Below are 22,226 nucleotides of genomic sequence, written 5' to 3'. Positions count from 1 at the left end.
CAGATTGCACCCAGCGCTAAAGATCGCTGCTGCCGCCGCCGCCGCTGGCTGGCTGCTCATATTGGTGTGTTGTTGTTAGGTCACGAGTGTGCAGCAGGCATTGCACGCAGGCGCTGACTCACTGAGCTGTTTGTTATGGGGAGAGCTGGAGTGTCAGGGTTTGGAAGGGACTGGAGGCAGCAGCGGCCACTCCGTAATATGAGGAGAAAACAAAGTACACAGGCTCACACAGAGACCTTCAGTTGCACACAAGACATACGAAGACATTCGCAGGTGTACAGATACGCTTAAGCACAGAATATGCATATACAGGGACCTGCATATACACATGTACAACACAGACACATGCAGACATGCACAGCACTGATCCAGCTATGAAAACATACAGACAGACCTATCCCTAGACACATGCACAAAAGACATATAGAAAGATGCACAAAATCACATGTACCTAGGATGCATGACACATACGTGGGAACATGCACATTAGACACATGGAGATAAATTTGCAGACGAGGCACAGAGGCAGGGTGCATGACATGCACATAAAACGTTACATGCACAAAGCATACAAAAATGTGAGATGCATGTGAAACATACACTCAGAAAGTCACACATAACTCTCTCTATAAAATAACATCAACCTATGCTTGTCTCCACAGAAGTTTGCTTTCTTAAGAGATGAACAGTGGCAATAAAGAAACAAGGACAGTGAAAAAAGCAACAAGTTGCTCACTTTTATTTTAAAAGGAATTGCACTAATGTATTTAAAGTTTTCTGTCATATGGGCATGTGTTTTTTAGAAATTGCTGCCCAGTTACAGTTCTATAGATTCTGGAACTCGACATGTTTGTCCTTTGGGAGAAGGTTTAATTAATTCTGGTCTTGGAAGGTGTAGTCTATATGCTACAAAGAAAAGATTACACAATAAAAAAGATGGGTTTTATTTTAGCTCTATTTCAGTAGCATCTATTCTTTTTTAGTTCTTGCTGGCTTTATTAAAATGCTTTTATGAGATTGAAACACCCTTTTTGTAGTAGAATGTATTTAAATAATTTCCTTACATAATAAATTATTTAATATAGGCTACTAAATCACTGTCACAGGAAAACTTTCAAGTATGGTACTATTGAATTAAGCTAGATTTGAATTTCAAGTAGTGCTAAAAGGCTCCATTTCATATTAACAAACTTATGATCCATTCAGCCTTTGGGTTTCCAGTGCTCTAGGTGTCTGCTTAATGCTAGGATTGGTAAGGGAACCAGTGTTTTTCACATCTAAGACACCATTTCAAATTTGGATTAGGTTGATAATGATCAAATGTTATTATCCTCTGATGGCAGTTTGGAGGTCTGTGTAAAACAAGGCAGACATTTTGGATCAGTTCCTAGGTGTCCACATTGTTGCACACCGAGGAATTACAAATATCTTAAGTGACGTTTCTTAACAAAATGCTTAACCTTTATCAAGATAAAACAAAAACACACAAAAAAAGATTCCAAAGAGTAAGGGATCTAAACAACACACAGACCAATTTAGAAGCCAATAGAAACCTCACAAGCAGACATTAAGTTGTAATTCTGCATAGCTTTGTTCCCAGACCAATTAAACAGATTTAGACTAGAAAATTAGTTGCAATAGATTTTCATTCTTTATTGTTTCTGTGCACTTCTACACAACAGAACGCAGTCACTCACATAGACTCCTGTTTAGCGCCTATGCGTACATAGTGAGTTAATTAACACTTTAATTGATAGATTAAAATATTGTGCAAAACATAACTAACACATCACCAAGCCAACATGATAGGCCTTGGTGGCAGTCTAATTAGAAAGACTGAAGACTCAATGAACTGTGGCAAATGACCAGAGGAAAGACTGTTCAGATGTGGCTTAGAACTCATGACAGTCAGGTTTAATTCCAGGATCCACCACAGACTTCTTGTGTGATGTTGGACAAGTCACTCAGACCCACATCCTCAAAGGAATGTAAGCATCCAACATCCATTTAAATCATTGGGAGGTAGGCACCTAAATACGTTTGAGGATCCCTCACACCCATTGATTTGTTTAGAATTAAATACCTAAATATCTTTGGGGATCTGTAGCTTTGTCTCTTTTGGAAAGCTTATATCTATAAAATTAGAAATGATAGGTCTTTCTTGCCCATAGAGATGTTATGTGGATGAATACATGAAGAGTTGTGAGGTATTGTGATGTTTATTATATATCAATATGCATATTTATCAGTTGATACCTTAAGACTCCAGTCCTGAAGTTGTATGCACAGGCTTAACTTTAAGACAGGAATACAATGGTTCAAGTTAAGCACACATGTAAATCTTTGCAGGACTGGGGCCAGAGTATTAGAGTACAAGATAAATAACTGTGATTAGAGAATCATCAGAAACAAAACTATCAATCAATTAAATAAATAAGTCCCTGTTACAAAAAGTCCATCAATAAGACACCACAGAGACAGGAAAAACATTTCTCTTTCTTCCCCCCCCCCCCCCAGATCAATATAATCTGGAATTTTGGCATATCAAGCAAACACACCAAGTAGGATATTAAACACACATATACAGAGAAACTAGGGCACATGTTACTAAAATTCTGGAAGTAAAGATGTTTCAGAAGTATCAAAGTCTAAGTCTGTGGGCTTCTAGCATCAGAACACTAATAGTTTTTAATCTTATATTGAGACAGAAATGATTTTAACATTTCATAAGGACGTTTTATGGTTCATCATATCAACCAAATATTTTAATAAAATACTTGTTCTGTTTCTTTTTTAAATATTTATATTACCGATAAAATAATATTTTCTTCACTTTGTGTTATAATTAATACAAAACTTGGACCAAAAAAGGAATTGGACATTTATATGAATGATAAGAACATCCACGCTTGCATTAGATGGAATTAAAAACATTATAAGTGATATTAAACCCTCATGCTTCAGAATACAGGTCAACCCCTAACTGATGAAGCTAGGAAGCATTTCCCTCTGAGCAGGTTATTTGTCTGCTGGGGAGTGTTTGCACCTTTTTGTGAAGTATCTGATACTGACCACTATCAACCAGGGTACTGGATTAGGTGAACCACTGGTACAACAATTCCAGTGTTCCTTTACAAAAATAAAACAAACTAGTGAATGTATTCATATTGTCATGGGGTGGTTCAGTCATTAGGAGATGGGCTAAAATTAATGTTTTTGTTAACATTAGTAAAATTATTTACAGTACAATTATGCCCACAATGTGCTACATCCTGTCCATGTTCCCTTGACAGTAAGAGCTGGAGCTTTAAGAAAAACACCTAGTATCTCACAACTCATGAATTTCACCCTTGTTGAGCTCACAGGAAAATTTGTTTCTGATAAATAGAATAAATTTTGCTAAAATTAGATCCTTAAACCCTTTTCCTTTCCTTATAAACTATGGACTACCCGTCAGGCATCTTATCCTGGATGGACATGAAAAGCTAGATGTTTAAACATTTCACTGCCTTTGGACACTATGTGAAAAGATACTTCTGTGGCTGTCTAGCCAGACCAAATCAATGCAGGGGCACTGGAACAGGGAAGGGCAGGGGCCCATGGCCCTCCCACTTTTCACCATGGGACCCTGCCCCCTTCCCCTCCTCTTCCCCCTGACAACCTACGCCCCAGTCAGGCCAGCAGCTGGTGGAGCCCAGCCCAAGTGCCTGGGCAGTTGTGGAGCACACCAGCCCCTCAGAGCTGCCTGTGTAGCTCTTACCATTGCCAGGCTGCAGCTCTAGGCCCTGCCCCTTGTCCGGAGCTGGGTTGGGGTAAGAGCTGTGCAGGCAGCTGTAGGGCGGGAGGTCTGGGGGCGGGGACAAGGGCTGGGGGCTACTTTCGGCCCCACCCAGCCCTGCTCTGGCTTCCGACTTGGCAGGGAGTGGGGCCTCCAGGGGAAGAAGAGGGGCCTTGGGGAAAAAGGAGGGGGCACAGGTGGGGTTTTGGGGGAGAAGAGGGGCCTCAGGGGAAGGGTGGGGCAGGGCCTCTGGGGGGCAGAAGCCCCTACCCCCCCCCCACTTTTGGGATGGCTCCGCCACCCCTGGATCAATGTTTTTCCCACCTAGAAAGCTCAATGATTGCAACTTCAAGCTACATCCCACAGCTTTCCAAGGAGGGCTGCTCTGCCTTAGGCCATGTCTACACTTATAAACTGTACTGATACAGCAGTACCACAGTAAGAGTGCGCATGTAGCTGTGTTATGACGACAGGAGAGAGTTCTCTCATCGACATAACAAAACCAGATCAACGAGTGGCGGTAGCTATGTTGGCGAGAGAGCATCTGTGCATGAGTGCTTATGCTGTCAAAACTTAACGGTGCTCAACAGGGTGTTTTTTGCTGACATAGTGTAGACACGGCATTAGACTTAGCGCTGCTTAAGACTGCTGACAATCCTTTCCTCATTTGCCTATTGAATTTTTTACCTGATATATTTTTTATGCAAAACCTTCCATTTTAATTTCTATTTTGTAAGAACACAATTTTGTTCTGTAACAATAACAGAAACAAATGGAAACAACTATTTGGCTAACAATATACTATAGAAAAGCCACTATGAAGAGGGTGGCATGAACACTTCTATTTCTGTGCCAAACACTGTACCTCATTAAGAATGCTGGATGGTTACAATGGTTCATCCCTATTCTAAGACATACAAAGGTATATTTCTGGCACAGAATTAAAGGTGCACCTCTGTGATGGGATGTTCAGATCTTTCAGTGCCCTTGGGAGGGAATCCTGAATTCTATCCCTATTATCCCCTTATGTAAAGACCCCACTACATCAAACAGCAGCCTGAGCTTTTGTACATTCATTCCCAGAAAGGGTTCAGGGTCAGCGAAGGGAAGCACCTCCAGCTGAGAGTTAATTAAGTACAGCTGACTCTAATTAAGCTCAGCACCTCAAGAGGAGGCTGGGATGGAAAGAGAAATCCTAAGGTTTATAACGACCGCAGTTAGGAAAAGAAGTAAAAGAACTAACTTTGTTGGGTTTGTTCTTTCCAAGTTGGAGTTTATTGTACATAAGCTAGAGGAAAAAATGTAGGTAGACAATATTATAATTTTAATATTTTGGTAAAAGTAAAAGATGTTTGTCCTCTAACAACTGGAGATCAAATTAAGTTTATTTTAAAAGGCCAATGCTTGGTTTTGTAGTAGTGGCTTTTTGCTAGGCTAGGGCTTGTAGGGTTATACATATAAACTATATATTTATACAACTATAAATATGGCAGGGTCTAAATTAGCTGTTACCACTAAAGAAAGATCTCGGAGTCATTGTGGATAGTTCTCTGAAAACATCCACTCAATGTTCAACGGCAGTCAAAAAAGTTAACAGAATCTTAGGAATAATTAAGAAAGGGATAGATAATAAGACAAAGTTTCGTATTGCCTCTATATAAATCCATGATACACCCACATCTGGAATACTGCATACAGATGTGGTTACCCCATCTCTCTCTCTCTCAAAAAAAAATATTGGAATTGGAAAAGGTTCAGAAAAGGGCAACAAAAATCATTAGGAGTATGGAATGGCTACCATATGAGGAGAGATTAATAAAACTGGGCCGTTTCAGCTTAAAAAAAAGATGACTAAGGGGAGATATGATAGAGGTCTATAAAATCCTGACTGGTGTGGAGAAAGTAGATAAGGAAGTGTTATTTACTCTTTCTGATAACACAATAACTAGAGGCCACCAAATGAAATTAATAGGCAGCAGGTTTAAAACAAACAAAAGGAAGCATTTTTTCCACACAAAGCACAACTTGTGGAACTCCTTGCCAGAGGATGTTGCTAAGGCCAAGACTATAACAGGGTTCAAAAAAGAACTAGATAAATTAATGGAGGATGAGCAGGAATGGTGCCCCTAGACTCTCTTTGCCAGAAGCTGGGAATGGGCTACAAGGAATGGATCACTTGATGACTACCTGTTCTGTTCATTCCCTCTGGGGCACCTGGTATTGGCCCCTGTCGGAAGACTGGATATTGGGCTAGATGGACCTTTGGTCTGACCCACATTGGGGTCGCTTTTTGCTGTTTGAAAATGTGGATGTGATGTATACGAACATGCATTAATAGACTTTGGTGCATCAGTGTGCAGGATTATTGTATGTTTCAATAAAATTACTCTTCTATTAAAGTAAAATGTAAAAGAGGGGCAGGCTAGAGAGACAATGGACTAAAAGCAGTCTTGTATATACCTAAAATCACAAAGGAAGTAAGAATGCTGGATTTGCTATTTTAACTTAATTGCATTATTAAAGCTAAAAATAGCACTACAGGCAACGGAAAGCATTTGTGAAATTGTGTAGTAAACACACACACAATTCTGCAAGCAGCATAATCCCCCAAAATTGCACCTAGGGAATCCAAAATGGTAGTAGACAGCCCACTTTGAATATAACTTCTAAAGAGAACTAAAGTCTTGTTTATCAGAACAATTATCGCTCACAGAGCTATAGTAAGGGAGTGTTGAATAGAGCAACTAACAGACTTAACTATTCTGTAGCTGTTTTCTTCATGCTATTAATTTCTCCTTTCCAGATATTAGTCCACTTCAGATTTTTGCATTAGCCTTATAAATTAGAACACAATTGTTTTAAAATAAATTTATTTTGGGAAATGGAGTCTAAACTAGGGATTAACTATGCTGCTTTAATAGTCTGTGGTTCAACCAAAACTGTGTGCACTTACAAGTAAAGCTACTAGATAATGTAATCTATGTGTGTAGAGCTGTGCTCTTTCATAGGCTTTGAACACTGACCCCAAATATATTTTTACAGTTAAGATTCCCCCACAGACTAAACTACAGAGCCTTGAAAAGCTCTTGTTTGAAGAGGTGGGAGAGGAAACATTTGATGCCTGTTGGTAACCAGCTTTCTAAGTAAGACATGGTAGTTAATTTAAAACCTTTATGTGGGTATTACTTATGACTTTGCAATTAGTTGTCTTGAACAATCCCAGTACTGTATGTTGAGAAATACTAAAAATGTTCTTTGTACTTGTTTTCTTTGTATGTGTGCTTACATAAGTAAAAGACAACTGAGCAAAAAGTAATGTTAATACTCTTTTCTTATACAGGGCTTTTAACCCAAATGGCCTTTGATGTTAGATATACACAGAAGTACTGAGATGCAACCCCCTCTGTGGTGGAGGGCAGCAACCAACCAATGCATAACATATTACACAACAGTGGGGCGTAAGTCATTTGATAGGAAAAAAAAATTAAAGGCAAACCATGCTCTTACAGGTGCTGTGGGAGCTTTAATGCTCATATATAGCAGACAAGACCAAAAGACCATGTCTCGTCAAACTAAATATTTGATTTATTTATTGGGAAAGGATGAAGGGCTGGGTCAACTCTGCTGGGCTAGGAACCTGTAGTCCCAGGAAATGTGATCTGAAGCTTCAAGTTACTAATCTGATTTCTCTGGTTTGGTAACCTCTGTTTAAAAAATGAAGTACAAATTTAAAAAAAGGTATAATAATGGTCATGTTTGTATAGACTCCATCATTGCCCTCTGATGTATTAAATATAGCTAAATTAATGAACCTACAGATCAGGAGAAGCATGAAGAGAGGAACTAAGAAAACAAAATGTTTAGGGCCTGATTTCTTGTGTTGTCACTTATGTATAAAATGCTACCAAATCAGAAGGACAGCATTTTTACACTCTGCACTAGTGTGAACAACAGAAGATGCATGGGGTGGAAAATCAATCCCTTCATGCCTTTTATAGCCAATGCAAGTAAGCCATCCTTACCTAGTAGTGCATTCGTATTTTCAGGTTTTCTTACTTTAACTACAGTATCATGTTTCTTTTTCTCACTTACACCTCTCCATACCCACAAGCTCTCTGTGGCACAAAGAGTACCTTTGTAGCTCTGTAAGACCCAGGATTCCTGAATCCCTTTTGTGAGTGTGTGACCTTTGCCAAGTCACTTCAGCTCTCTGTGCTTTGCTGTCTCCTTCTATAAAACAGAAATAATGATGCCTTACAAAAACTGGATAAGCACTCAGGCAAAGAGTGCTGTTTAAGTGCTAAATAGTAGTAGTATACAAATCTCCTAAGCAATCAGAAAGGGTATTTTAATACATAAAGGCAGGGCATTGAGACCTTTAGCTCAGTCTTTGGATGTAAGATCAAGTGAGTGGTCCCAGAATTATTTTCGAAGCTGTTCTTCACAACATAGTCTGCAATCCACACACAGGAGAACTCCAGGCGTGGGAATTTCATTATTTGTTAAATTATTAGCTCTTTGGGACAGGGACTGTCAGGATGTTTATACAACACCTATCAAATGGGGCCTTGACCTGGTCAGTCTCTAGGCAAAACCACAGTGTGAATGCTTAATAAGATCATTGAACAATACATCGTACCTCAGTAATAGTAAATGATGTGATGCATTCAGTTTTAAACTTACTCGGTTTCACTATTAACAATATGCCGGATTGCAATTATTCCATGGAAAGTATTATACAAGTGCAAATTTTATAACAAATTGTGAAGTACTTCATGAGTGTTTACCTCATAAGAGATACGGAGTAAGCCCATTTTACAGAGGGTGAATAGCGAGTCACAGAACTACGACATAGAGTTGTGATTCCACAATAGACACCTCTCCCACTCTCTAGTGACTCTCAGCTGATTTAACTGAAATCCTAAGGAAAATCTCTGAGTAGGTTCCCTTGTACATTCCTTACAACTTAATAAGATAGTATTAATAGTATTGTATAGCAAGAGTGGGAATAGTTTAAACACAACATAGAAAATGTACACTTATTCCTGTGCTATTTAAAAAAAAATTCTCAACATTAAGCTGGAAAAGCATTGAATGGAGCTGGAGAAATTCTGGTGAGGGTAGCTTTAATAAGAGAGACTCAAAGAAGGGATCGGGAACAGACACACCTCTTTAGTTGACAAATGTGAGAAGTGGAAAACCTAAACATCAACATTTTTTGTCTGCTGCACTACAGTACTTACTGATTCTAACTTATCTGCTACCAATTGTAGGGCGTACAAAATTTCCCAAAGGGTATTTAGATGTTACATTAATTTTAACTAGAAGTATGGGTTAGGATTCAGGTGGTTAGATCTTATGCATTGCTATAAATGTAAAAATAATATATTTTACCAGAAGGTTATGGAATACAGTGAAAGGAAGGTGGCCTGGTGGTTGGACTTCAACTGCCAGTGCTTGGAATGTTGGGATCAGAAAGTTCCATGGCAGTTGGGATTTGGCAGTTGAGTTCAACTACCTGTGCTTGAATATTAGAATTTGCAATCCCTGTCCTCAGTCTGCAGTGCCAGATTGGATTTGGAAGTGAGGGAAATATCTGGAAGTTTAATAAGGGGATTAATTTGACCCAGTAAGTCTAGAATAAGGAATGTAAAAGAGTGATGTAATGAAGATTTATGGTACATCTACATTTCACAAATCTTACAGCATGTCCCCCGCCCGCCCCCGATATAAATAGCAGTGTAGACAGTGAGGAACTACTTAAAGACAGGCCTAAACCTTGCTGGCATATATTCAGAGCTGGCGCTTCCGTTTAGGCGGCCTAGGCAATCGCCTAGGGCGCCAGGATTATTGGTGGGCGGCATTTTGCCAGAGGGGACGGCATGCGGCTCCAGTGGAGCTGCTGCAGTCGTGCCTGCGGAGGGTCTGCTGGTCCGCAGCTCCGGTGGAGCTGCCGCAGTCATGCCTGCAGACAGTTGGGTGTTCCCGCGGCTCTGGTGGACCTCCCGCAGGCACCACTGCAGCAGCTCCACCGGAGCCGCGGACCTGCGGACCCTCCGCAGGCATGACTGTGGCAGCTCCACCGGAGCCGCGGGACCAGGGTGCAGAGCGGCAAAATTGCCATGCACCTAGGGCGCTAAAACCCCAAGCGCCGGTCCTGCATATATTCTACATGGGTCTCTACACCCTTAAGCAGTGCCTCCCCCACTATGCTGCTGTGTTTAGCAGTGTAGTGTCCTGCAGGGAAATGCACTTGGGAGGTGGTTGGGGAAAGGCTCCAGAAGCTTCCCACTGCCATCTATAGCTATGCACTACAGTAGGTATGTCTACACTGCAAATAAAACTGTGGCAGGCTGATGCCAGCTGGCTCAGGATAAGGAGTGTTTAATTTTGGAGTTGACATTTGGACTGGGCTGAAGCCCAGTCTCTAGGACCCAATGAAGTTAGAGGGTCCCGAAGCCTAGGCTTGGGAAGCCTGAACCTCTACACTTAAATTAAATAGCTCCTGAGCCTGAGTCCAGCAAGCCTGAGTCGGCAGGCACAGGCCAGCTATGGGTTTTTAATTGCAGTGTAGGCATACCAAAGTAGACACAGCTTGCTTTTCACTGCAGCGTGTATACTCCCCGTAGCCTATATGCTGCTGCCAGGGGTCTGCAGTATAGACACAGCCTGAGGGTGATTTAAGCATTTTGTAGTAAACAACAAAATAAGCCACAAATCAGAGGACAAAGACAACCCACCTGATTCCCCTGCCAAGTTCATCTCTGCAGCTCAGGGCCACCACTTTCACAAGTGGCTACTGACTGGATGCCCAACCTGAGCCCGACTTTTTTTTTTTTTCCAGAGCTCCCCAAACTCCACTTGAAGATGATGCAGAGGCAGGTGTGGAGCAGCAGCTCTGGTCAACATGAAATATCTTGACCCTGCCTTTCAAACCAACCAAGGAACTCAAAGTCAACGACACACAGGCACATATTTATAAACGTCCTTGGGCTGGGGGAGTGCTAGGGGCTACGGGAAGGGCCAAGCCCCCAGCCCAGGTTACCCTGAGGGGAAGAGGGGAGGAGGCCGGGGCCAGGCGCACAGCCCAGGCTACCCCGAGGGGTGGGGGGAGGGAATACCAGGGGCGCCAGCACAGGATCTCCTGACTGGAAGGGGGCAGGGAGGCCCACGCCCAGGCCCCTCAGCCGGCGCTGACCTAGCCGCGCTGCACCGCCTCTGGGCGTGCGAAGGGAACTACTAGCACCCGCATCGCGCCGCTCCCCTCCCGCGGGGGGCGGAGCCGCCCGCCTCCGGCAGGAAGGCTTAGGAGTCGGGCTTACGCCGCCTCGGCGTGTGCGCGGCGCCCCGTGAGGCGGGGCGGGGGCTCGCAGAGCTGCGGCGGGTGTCGGAGCCGGCGCCGGGGGGTGCTAGGTGCCGCTGCTGGCCCGTCTCTGCAGCCGGAAGGAGAGGAAGGAAGTAGCAGCAGTAGGAGGCGCCTCGGAACTCGCAGCCGGGCCAGGCGCCCTCTCTTCGCTCCTCTCCTCCGCCAGCGCCGGTGCGAGCCGCCACCGCCGGAGACCATGAGCCTGAACGAGCACTCGATGCAGGCGCTGTCCTGGCGGAAGCTTTACCTGAGCCGGGCCAAGCTGAAAGCCTCCAGCCGCACCTCTGCGTTACTCTCGGGGTTCGCGATGGTGAGCGCTCCCGTCCCCCCGGCCGCTGGGCAGGCAGCTCTGGGGGGAGCGTGCGGGGAGGGGGGCAGGTTACGGGTCACCCGGGGGACAGCGGTGCTCCGTACCCTGCAGGGCGGCCAGCTGCCCCGAACCCCAGCCGGGTTTCTGTTCCCCTCTGTTCTGTAAGTACCGCCTGTGCCCGCCCTTTGTGTTATCAGGAGCCAAATCTACTAGGATGTGCCGTTTACTTGTTCCTGGACGACGTGTGGTGTGTCTGCCTCGCCCTCCCTGCAGCTCCGCTCACCATCGCGGTCTCCCCGCATTTCCCAGATAAATCACTGGCTGGGTGTCCGGTCCCCCATTTAAATGGGACTTCTTAGCTCAGGGGCTTCCACCGCAAATGGGTTTGGGAGAACTGAATCCTGAACTGTCAACACCAGCCTGTGGCTCGCTCCCTGGCTAAAGTTAAGTTGGAGGGGGAAGAATTTAGTCTTTGCTCATGAAGCAGGAGATGGGTGAGAGAAGGATTCAAACGGTCTAGGAGGATTTGCATAGCAAATGTTGCATGTCACCATTTTTTATTTGTGATTTATACACTGTTTTTTCCATAATTTATTTTCTTCCTTCCTCGGTTTACTAACACTGCCCCAAATGTGTAATTATTTTGCTCCTGGGTTTTATTATCTGCTAGTTGGCTTACTAACTGCTTTGTCTTCCTTGCCATTGATTCAAGAACAAGCACATCTCTGGAGTATATTGTTTCCAGGTACAGTAGCTTCTCACAGAGTGGGTTAATTATAACCAGAATATAATCCATATGTTGCAGTGTATTGAAATAATTCAGGACTTCCATTCCACTTCACTGTAAACTTGGGATTCTACATGTCCTAGACTGGGACAACATTGAACATGTCTTGTATCTTACAAAAATAAAGCAGTTTTCCATAAACAATTTCTCTACAAAATCTTGCATGCATTTTTTGAAGAAAAATGAGTTATTTACATGCATGCTTTGAACTGGGTTTTTTTTTATGCCACCTTGTTCATTTTCACATGCAATGTTAGTATTAATTGTTATATCACAACTCTTCATGATCAAGTTATGGCCCTGAAATTATATAAACTTCTTCTCCTGTTGTTGGCAGTGGCAGTTAAGGGCACAGTGCTGAATACAGTATCGGGTCTTGGACAGTACATCGTCACTGTACTTAATTTAGGCTGTGTCTGCACAGTTGCAGCATTCAGCTACACTGCTATAGCATCGACACTTACTACCACAATGGAAAGGGCTTTTCCATCGCTGTGTAATAAATCCACCCCCTCAAAGAGCTAGTAGCTAGGTCTTTAGAATAACTCTTCTGTAAACCTAAGATGTCTGTGCCGGGGTTTAGATCAACTAAGCAGTGTAGCCAGGTTGATGTAGGCCTGGTTTCCACTTAAAAGCTTAAGGCCCCAATCCTTTGGACTTACACATGTTCTCAACTTCACTATACCACTATTTCAGGACTACTAATGTGCATAAACTGAAGAGTATGTGTAAGTCCTTGGAGGCTTGAAGATCATGTATCTTTAGATCCAGCTTGTAGGCATCTTCTCTACGATCATGTACAGTAAGTCTTCCATCCTCTAATTTGTTGCATTGATTGCTGTGCCCCATGTAGATTCCTGTTGACTTTAGGGGGGTTCTGAGCTAGTGCAAATGTCTTAATGCACACAGCAAATTGTAGGATCAGAACCTAATGTTGCCTACTTTTTTTTAAGTACCAGAACTTTTTATTTTTTATATTTTTACTAGAGCCAATTTCCTCTGTGTTGTTTTAAATTCATTTGGATTCATTGGACAGTATTAGAGTGCTGTCATTCAAGAAATGGAAAAACTGCTAAATGGCTTTTAAAATCTGTTAAATAGCCCTAGTACCTACTGCAAGACTCTCAGATAAGAAACACAACTGCATTTGTTTTATCTTATTTCATTATAAAAGAAAACTTCAGTGTAAAAATAGTGCTTCTGTGTCCAGTATTTTCATTACAGTTTCATGTAATGCCTAAGGTTGTTATAACTGAAAGAGACTAATGCTTTCTCTATGTTAATTTTCAGCGCATTTGATAGAATTTTGTGCATAATCAATTTCGCTGCTGCTTCACTTAGTTTCCTGATTGTGTGGTTCTTCCACATAGTCACAGGGAATAGAAGAATATTTAAAACATGCACACTATGAGACTCAAGAGCAGGTATAGTGTCTAGTTTACTTTTTAAATAATAAAAACCTGGACTGGAAGTTAAGTTGACTGTCCCTTTAACTGACAATTTTGCTGGTCATATGGGTTTCCAGTTGTACTCCTGAATCTTATTTTTAGGAAAACCATGGCTTTTGAAATAGTAAGAAATGATTTTGGGTATGGAATGGCTTCCATATGAGGAGAGGTTAATAAGACTGGGACTTTTCAGTCTGGAAAAGAGATGACTAAGGTCAGGGATATGATCTAGGTCTATTTTTAAAAAAAAAAAAAAAGTCTGATGTAGAGAAAGTAAATAAAGAAGTGTTATTTCCCCCTTCTCATAACACAAGAACTAGAGGTCACCAAATTACATTAATGGGCAGCAGGTTTAAAACAAACAAAACGAAGTATTTTTTCTCACCCAACACACAGTCAACCTGTGGAACTCCTTGCCAGAGGATGTTGTGAAGGCCGAGACTATAACCGGGTTCAAAAAAGAACTAGATAAGTTCATGGAGGATAGGTCCATCAATGGACAATGATGGTGTCCCTAGCCTCTGTTTGCCAAAAGCTGGGAATGGGCGACAGGGGATGGATCACTTGATGATTATCTGTCTTGTTCATTCCCTCTGGGGCACCTGGCATTGGCCAGTATCGGAAGACAGAATGCGGGTCTAGATGGACCTTTGGTCTGACCCAGTAGGGCTGTTTTTATGTTCCTATGTATGAATCTATATCATCAGTATTTTTTCTCTTCTGAGGTGTATATCTGCACATGCATGCATTTTATATATGTAATAAAAAACCCTGACCCTCAAAAGTTCTGGGGATGAGCTCCTAGGTAACATGGGAGATTTCTAGGGCCTGCTTGACTCCTTACAAACCATTTTCAACGCTGCAAAAGTTGTTTAATTGTGGAGGTTTTCTGTGTATATTTTTAGAAATGTCCTCTCTTATTTTTCTTCAGCACATTGTTTTGAAACAGAGTTCTCACTTTCAGTGCCATTTTTTTTATTAGAATGTGTTCTTGTGGGTTGGAAACATTCAGCTATCCTTAATCAGTGTAGGAACCAGACCTCTAAAATCCTGTGTTTAGAAATGTGCTGCATTTTCCAACACTGCTGAAAAAAGGGCAGACCATCTGCCTTTGACACAAGCCCTGTATTAGATTGTAAACCATGAAATTGCTTTCATTTCAAATAATAACATAACTCAAATTTGATATCAAAACAGAACAAAGGGACTAGTGTAAAACAACCTCCTGACGGTCAAATAAATGTCACTATCATACTTCAATGGCTAAAAACAGAATGAAACTCTTTAGGGGCATTGGTAGACAGGCATCCATTTGACTGACAGGCAGCTGTGCTCAGAACAGCAGTTAGTTCTCCATTGAGTACCATGCATCAGACTGGTAGTTAAGCACAATTCCACTGCAGTGTATTCTACTAAACACCCATTCTGATGAGACCAAGTAGTTTAAAATGGCAATTTCCTGCATCCATATTTTATTGTAAAAGTGATAGGTGATAATGAGAAAAAGAGCTTTACTTTCTATTGTCTAGTTCGTATGTTGTTAAAATTAAGGCATTTAATATTGCAGATTAAATGACTTTTTTTAGAGCTGAAAGAAAATCTGTGTGAATTAACACCAATACTACTTGTTTTCATCATTAGCTCACTAGCACAGTCCTACTTTTATCCATTACATTCACTGCATATAAATTAATACAGCAATTAATTATATTAAATATGGACCACTAAAAGTGACTCTTGGATATAAACAGGTGATAACCTTAAGTCTCATTCATTCTCTGACACTGACTTCTTTGACAGTGTATGATGTCCTGGAGTTGCAGACTATTGGTTTTAGTTACCGTAGTAACTAGTATCATTGGTAACTCTAGGGCAAACTCACTTCTGAATTAGCAGAGTCCAGTTACTCAGGCCTGGTCCACACTACAGCATTAAATCAATTTAAACAGCGTTAAATCGATTTAACGCTGTACCTGTCCACACTACAAGGCACTTTAAATCGATTTTAAGGGCTCTTAAAATCGATTTCTGTACTCCTCCCCAACGAGAGGAGTAACCCTAAAATCGATATTACTGTATCAATTATGGGTTAGTGTGGATGGAAATCGAAGTTATTGCTCTCATTCTTTTAATGAGCTACCCAGAATGCACCGCTCCGGAAATCGATGGTAGTCTAGGACCATGGACGCACACTACCGAATTAATGTGCCCTAGTGTGGACGCGTAAAATCGATTTTATAAAACCAGTTTTATAAAACTGGTTTTAATAATTTCGATTTTATGCTGTAGTGTAGACGTGGCCTCAGTGGTGAGAAATGTTGAATCTGAATAGTCATTGCATTTTAACATTCGGGAAGTTTCCCAATGGCAACTTCCCAGATTTTGAGAGGTGCATCAACCTTTGACTCCATTGCTTTGCTGCTACAGGGTTTGTTTACATGGTGAGGTAATGCGCCTCTACGAGTGTAAAATTTCTAAAGCATTCTAAAGTGTTGCATGCCGATAGGTCCATGTGGACCTTGCTGGTGTATTTGAACATAGTGCTGTTGGAAACAGTACAATATTGAAGTGTACTGGGGAACCTTTAGTGCACACCAGCCAGGTCTATGTGGACCAAGTAATGCATAACAATTTAGCATGCTTTAGATATCATACCCCTGCAAAGCACATAACCCCACCATGTAAACAAGCTCATAGAGTAGTCCTCTAATTGGGACACCCTAATCTCCCTATTAAGAGAAAAGGCTACTTTAAAAAGAAAGGGGGAGAGAGAAATACAAATTCTTCTCACTGCATTTAGTGTTCTAATCCAGAGGTCTGCAATCTTCAGCACGTGGCCCATCAGGGTAATCTGCTGGCGACTGCAAGACATTTTGTTTACGTTGACTGTCTGTAGGCATAGCCCCCTGCATCTCCCAGTGGCCGTGGTTCGCTGTTCCTTGTCTAAAGTGTAGGGGCTAAACTCTGCCTTCATTTACGTCCATGCAACCCCACTAACTCCAGTATAGTTACACAGGTATAAGTGCAGAGACAACTTGGCCTCCAGCATTAGACTGTTACACCACTAAAGCACTTTTTAACCACGGTTCTGTGTTTTTTAAAAAGCAGTTAAGTATAATTGCCTCCACTTTTGGAGTGGAGGAAAATGGGCACAGAGAAGCTAAATGACATGCCCAAGGTTACACAGTGAATCAGTAAGAGGAATCAAGAATAGAACTTGGGACTTCTGACTCTCATTTCCAGGCCTTATACAGTGGACCACACTACTTTGCTAAACACACAGTCAGTCAGTACTAAAGAATTAAGGTGTGTCCACTATGCTAAATTCATACATATGTGGACAAGTAGCAACTATTAGATTTTCTGATAGTGAATGGCAGACTGGCACCCAGGGATACATTTTAATAAAACAGCTAGCCTGATTAACTGGGATGTGTTTAGTCAAATGCAGTGTATACTAATGTAAATGTAGTTCGAGGGTCAATTACATATATACAGATGAAAATTTGCAAATGCTCAAGTCAGGTTTCAAATTCCATGTATCTGCAGTGATGGTTGCTAAAAGCCTTTTTTATATTAACATTCAGTGTTGATGTTACCTGTCCCGACCTCCAATGGGTGTACTCATTTGAGAGAAATGTACACTCAGTTCTGACATTTGAAGACAGTAGTTTAGTAACTGCATCACTGCAGTAGGCCTAAGGATTTAGCTAGTCTAGCATCCCATGTCACACAGTGTCCAGTATCAGTTTGATGATTTAGGGAACCTATTCACAATGTATGAATTCTGGCTGATATGAAATTTATTAAAAAAATGCTGTATCATGAATGCCTGTCTGTCTGTATCCACCATTGCATCCAGGTGCAGTGGTGTATCATCAGAACCTAGCAACCATCTCTTCAGGGTGAAGCATCTTGAGACAATGAGTTTCTCTTCCCTTGTCTGAAGAGTGGAGAGAATGGAAATTCTCCAAGCAGGACAAAGATGAAGGCAACAGAGCAGGGGGATATAAAAGGCCTTACTGAGGGAAGGCACAGAGAGACTTATAGATAGGAAGGGGATGGATCAGACAAGATCCGAGGAGGCAAGCTGGGGGCACAAAGACTCCATGTTTCAGAACCCAAGCCATGTACTGCAAGCAGAAGGAGCTCATCTGGCACCAAGCAATGCTAATCTAAGCCCAAAGAGTGCCCTGAAGTGCTGAGGAAACTGAGGCAGGGACATGAATACAGAGCTTATTATTTTTATGGAGCTCTGTATTTCTTCTGCTATTAAATAGAACAGTGGTGGTTCAGAATCGTGTGCACAGTCTGTCTGTATGTCAAGCAATTACATCTATCACATGCCCCCATGAAAAGGTAAACCAGAATGCTCTCATCTTGTGGAGTTCTGAGTAAGGGTGTTTTTAGGCTATGGGTGTGAGTCTAATGGGCTAGCATTGGTTCCAGGGACAGGGGGCTGCATGGTTTGAACTCTCAGTTGTGAGTACCAGATTAAAAATCTGCACCCTGAGAAAGTGTCCAGAGTCCCTAAAATAGGGACAATGCCTGGGCTCCTTTCAGATGTCAGAGTTTTAAAACACAGGCTTCAGCAGCTAGGTCACCTCACAATGGTCTGGTGTGTGGCTAAGAGGGGACACTCGACTGGATCTGTGACATACAGATATTTAAGAGGAAGTCTTTGGAGCTCGAAGACTTACAGCTGGGGACAGCATTATGATTTGCAGAGCCAACAAACAAGCACAGCCCCAGATTGCTGGAAGTGGTGACTTAGGTTGTAAATTGCAGGGTCTGCACAGGTCCCTTAAAAGAGCAAGAGTAACCAAGCAGTTAATTACGTTGACTGGTCTAACAGAGAACCTGTTAGGTTCTGGCCTTGTCCGCACTAGAGAAATTTTGCAAAAATTACTCACCATTGCTTATACTGTTTCGCCTCCATTTATGTTGTCAGTATTAGAAGCCTTAGTGTAGGCAGTTTGCTGGTATTTAAAATACAATGTCAATTAGATTTGCTTTGAGTGGTATTAGAGGTAGCATATCTAGCAGCAGGGATGCTAGAAGCAGCATATCTTTTAATACGAGCATTCCAACAGTTGTATCAATGGGATTTTTAAAGTAAAATTCTCAAGTTTAGAAAGGGCTTTAGGAACTGAATTTTAAGCTAGTCTGTGTCTGTTCTGCCACATTCTGCTGTTACTATGATACAACAATGGAAAGGAACATTAACTAGTATTTTGTGCATTTAACTTGTGTGAACTGTGTCAAGACAGCTGATATCTATGCATCAGTTTCTCACTTGTAAAATCCCATAATAGCTACTTCACAGGGCATTGTGAGGATTATTTTTTCTAAAGTGCTTTGAGATCCTTGAATTAACGATATATTATAAGTGTAAGTAGTATTCTAGTCGGGGCTGCCAAGGGGTTGGTGTTATGAATCAGCTTAGATTGGTATGAGTTTGGATGTGACACTACTTAAAATTGAAGGCCCTTCAGATGGGAAAGGATTACTAAATCTGATTAGATGAAATTAAATATAAGATTTCGTGGGTGAATACCCACTTTGTCAGATCCGTGTAGTGGAAATTTCCAGAGGCAGGTATAAATATGAAGGTCTGCCTCTGGAAATTTCCACTACATGGATCTGACAAAGTGGGTATTCACCCACGAAAGCTTATGCTCCAATATGTCTTAGTCTGTAAGGTGCCACAGGACTCTTTGTCACTTTTTACCAATCCAGACTAACACAGCTACCCCTCTGATACTTAAATATATATTTTTACTTTAGAAGGGATGTTTGAGCCAGAGATAAATAGGTAAGAAGGATAATGGTACTGGTATACCTAGGAATAGTAATGTGGCATATGGTTTATACATATATCAGCCACTTAGTTCAATTTGTTTTAAAGAACTACTTAATCTCTCTGCATTGTTTCTAATTTCCTCTTAAAAATCACTGTTCACTAATTTGATGCTGGCGTTACTATTTTTTAGTATATTTAAACTGAAAGAACTTTAATTTAACTCTTCCTTCACTTACGTGGTTTGTTTAAGTCTTACATTTCACTCTGTTTGGACAATAAAAATAGGCTGATCAAATATCACATCTTAAATTGTTTTGCTGGCAGGTGATCATGCACTAGTATAATGTGGTGGTTTTGGGGTTGCACATACTATGGGGGAATTTGTTAAATCCAAACAGTTGTTGAAATAAAAAACGTGAACGCTTATTAATAGGTTCTATAAAGTTACCTTAGCCTAAATTGTGAATTTAAATTATTGTAACAGGAAGATTTATGTGGTTTTTTATCCAGTAGGGAATGTCCCTCAGTATAATGTCATTGACCTTCTTAAAAGGATCCAGTTTTACAAACTGTGGCTGTATTGTCATCTAGGTGACTAGTATATAAGCTTCCAAATACAGAACACTGCAAGAGAAACATCCACTCTTGCCTCTGAGGTGTGGCAAATATATCTTTCTGAATACTGCATCAGAGTTTTTGTTTATAACTCTGACATCACCCAACAAAGGTGTATTGTCAAAATGCTCTAAGTACCTGTATTGCAGTTGTGCGCTATCAGGATCATGGCCCCCTGCTATAGGTGCTGTACAAACACACAGGAAGGTGTCGTCCATGACCCATAAAGATTACAAGCTCATTCTAAAGCCTTTCTTTACCCTAAGCTCTTATTAAAGAAATAATTGTTAGTTTTAAGTGTACTTCTCTCATTTTATTAATAAAATAATCCTCAACTACTGTATTTCTGTGAGTTGTAGTAATATACTGTCGACTTAATTCTGTCCCCCACTCTGCAGTCTGCTTACACTGCTCCAGCGTTAAGAGGGCAGAACACAACCCTCGGGACTATCCCTCATATAAAATGGCTCTTCTGCTGGGATAGGGTTGGTAGAGCAAACCTGTGTTGCCCTTTTGCATAGCCCTGGCCTAGGGACATAATGGGCTGAGGAACAGGAGGTGGATGGAGTGCTCTGTGTTCCAGCTATTCTGGACCGTAGAACGGTGTCTAGATGGCCATGCAAGACGGCCATAATTTAGAACAGGCTCAGAATTTGGATGGTGCAAAGGGTGGTGTTTAGCAATTGGTTGGGGTGGGGATACAACACACACGCACATGCTGTATCTCATGCAAAGAGCAAGAAACAAACTGTGCAAGGAAGGACCAGGTTATCTATGGAACAAAATTGATTAATTTATGCTCCCTTTTCAATATGTATCTAATCTGATTATAGTTGTGTTTTAACTTTGTGGCCAAGTCTACCAAACAAAATGGGGTTTAATAATCTCTGTGTATTAGTTCTCTACTGACAGTGCCACTATCAAGTATTAAAGATTTCTGCTGTCCTCAAACTTCAGGTAGTAATAAACCTCTTGAAGACAGGATTCTAGGCTAGATGAATAAATGATCTATTTCAGTGTATTGTTTCTTGTGTTTTAAACTAATTAGTAATGGATTCTGGGGACTCTGACCAGTTATCCTTTCAATTTCTAACAAACATGCTTATGTCCCTTGGCTTCTCTGTACTGTCAGGAGGCTTTGTATGAGCTCCTTACAATAACTTACTGAATGGTAGATACTAGTCAGGAAGACTGGATCAATCTTCTTTTTTTAAAAAAATCATCATTTTTCTATTTAAATGTTTATCTCCATGAGAATGAACAGCACAGTCATGAAGACTGATGGAGGTAGAATCTGTACAGCTGTCCTTCAACATCAAAACTGGCAGGGGTGGGGGAAAATCCTATATACAATATTTTTGTAAACATTTTTTTTCTTTTTTGCAGCCCTAGATGTGAAATAGGTGGGTGCTGAAAGTTGGAATGGAAATTTGTTAAGATACTAGGTGTTCCAACACTGACTGGAGCAATTCTTAAGTCTCTCTTCCAGAGGTTTTAGGATTCAGTTGTATCTGAGCTCCTAAATTCCTAAATCCTTTTTGAAAATGATAGTCTCCTAAATCAGTTAGGCATTGTAGTGCTGAATGCAACAACACTTAAATATCCTTTAAACCTTAATCTACTTCTTGCTTGAACATGTATAAATAGGCAGAAAGAGATCACAAAGAACGGTGGAAGAAGACCAGGAAGGGAGGGGATATGAGAGCAATCTTATTTGTTGCATTGCACTTGCCTTGACAATTCTACATTCAGATTTATTAATGTGGCGATTAGTGCTTCAAGTAATACCCCACTTAGAGGCTGACATTAGATCTGTAGGAGGGACTTCCCATATTACAAGAAATTAGTAATGTGTTACTAGCATCATGGGGTGGGAGAGATGTGAGAACTTGATCTTAATATCCTAATCCAGTATTTCCCAAACTATTGAAAGCTGCAGAGTTTAAATATAGGAAATCTAGTAATGAGTCATTTAGTTTAATAGCTCCATTGGCTCCTTTCCCCTTCTGCCCCATCACTCTTGGTTGAATTATAGATGGGAATGCTAGTGACAGCAATGGTTATGTGAGATCTAGTCTGGGCCAGTTGAATTGTGTAGCACTTGGAAATCAGATTCTGC

The 22,226-nt window shown here is 41.4% G+C and overlaps 1 protein-coding gene across 4 annotated transcripts in view; it reads left to right on the top strand.

Moving 5' to 3' along the window:
• The first annotated feature begins 11,159 nt into the window (after positions 1-11,159).
• The window catches only part of ORAI1 (ORAI calcium release-activated calcium modulator 1), a 36,904-nt gene continuing 25,837 nt past the window's right edge, over positions 11,160-22,226 (top strand). The window contains exon 1 of one of the 4 annotated variants that reach the window (XM_030582506.1): positions 11,160-11,454. In XM_030582506.1, the coding sequence (XP_030438366.1) occupies positions 11,341-11,454 (114 nt within the window). In that variant the 5' untranslated portion in view covers positions 11,160-11,340. Of the gene's footprint in view, positions 11,455-11,482; positions 11,616-22,226 lie in introns of those variants that run through there. The other 3 variants (XM_030582507.1, XM_030582508.1, XM_030582511.1) reach the window with 3 other exon arrangements.

The sequence above is a fragment of the Gopherus evgoodei genome, chromosome 13, assembly GCF_007399415.2.
Source record: "Gopherus evgoodei ecotype Sinaloan lineage chromosome 13, rGopEvg1_v1.p, whole genome shotgun sequence".
NCBI lineage: Eukaryota > Metazoa > Chordata > Testudines > Testudinidae > Gopherus > Gopherus evgoodei.
The sequence above is the reverse complement of the archived record's forward strand: the minus strand, read 5'-3'. Positions and strand labels throughout refer to the sequence as shown.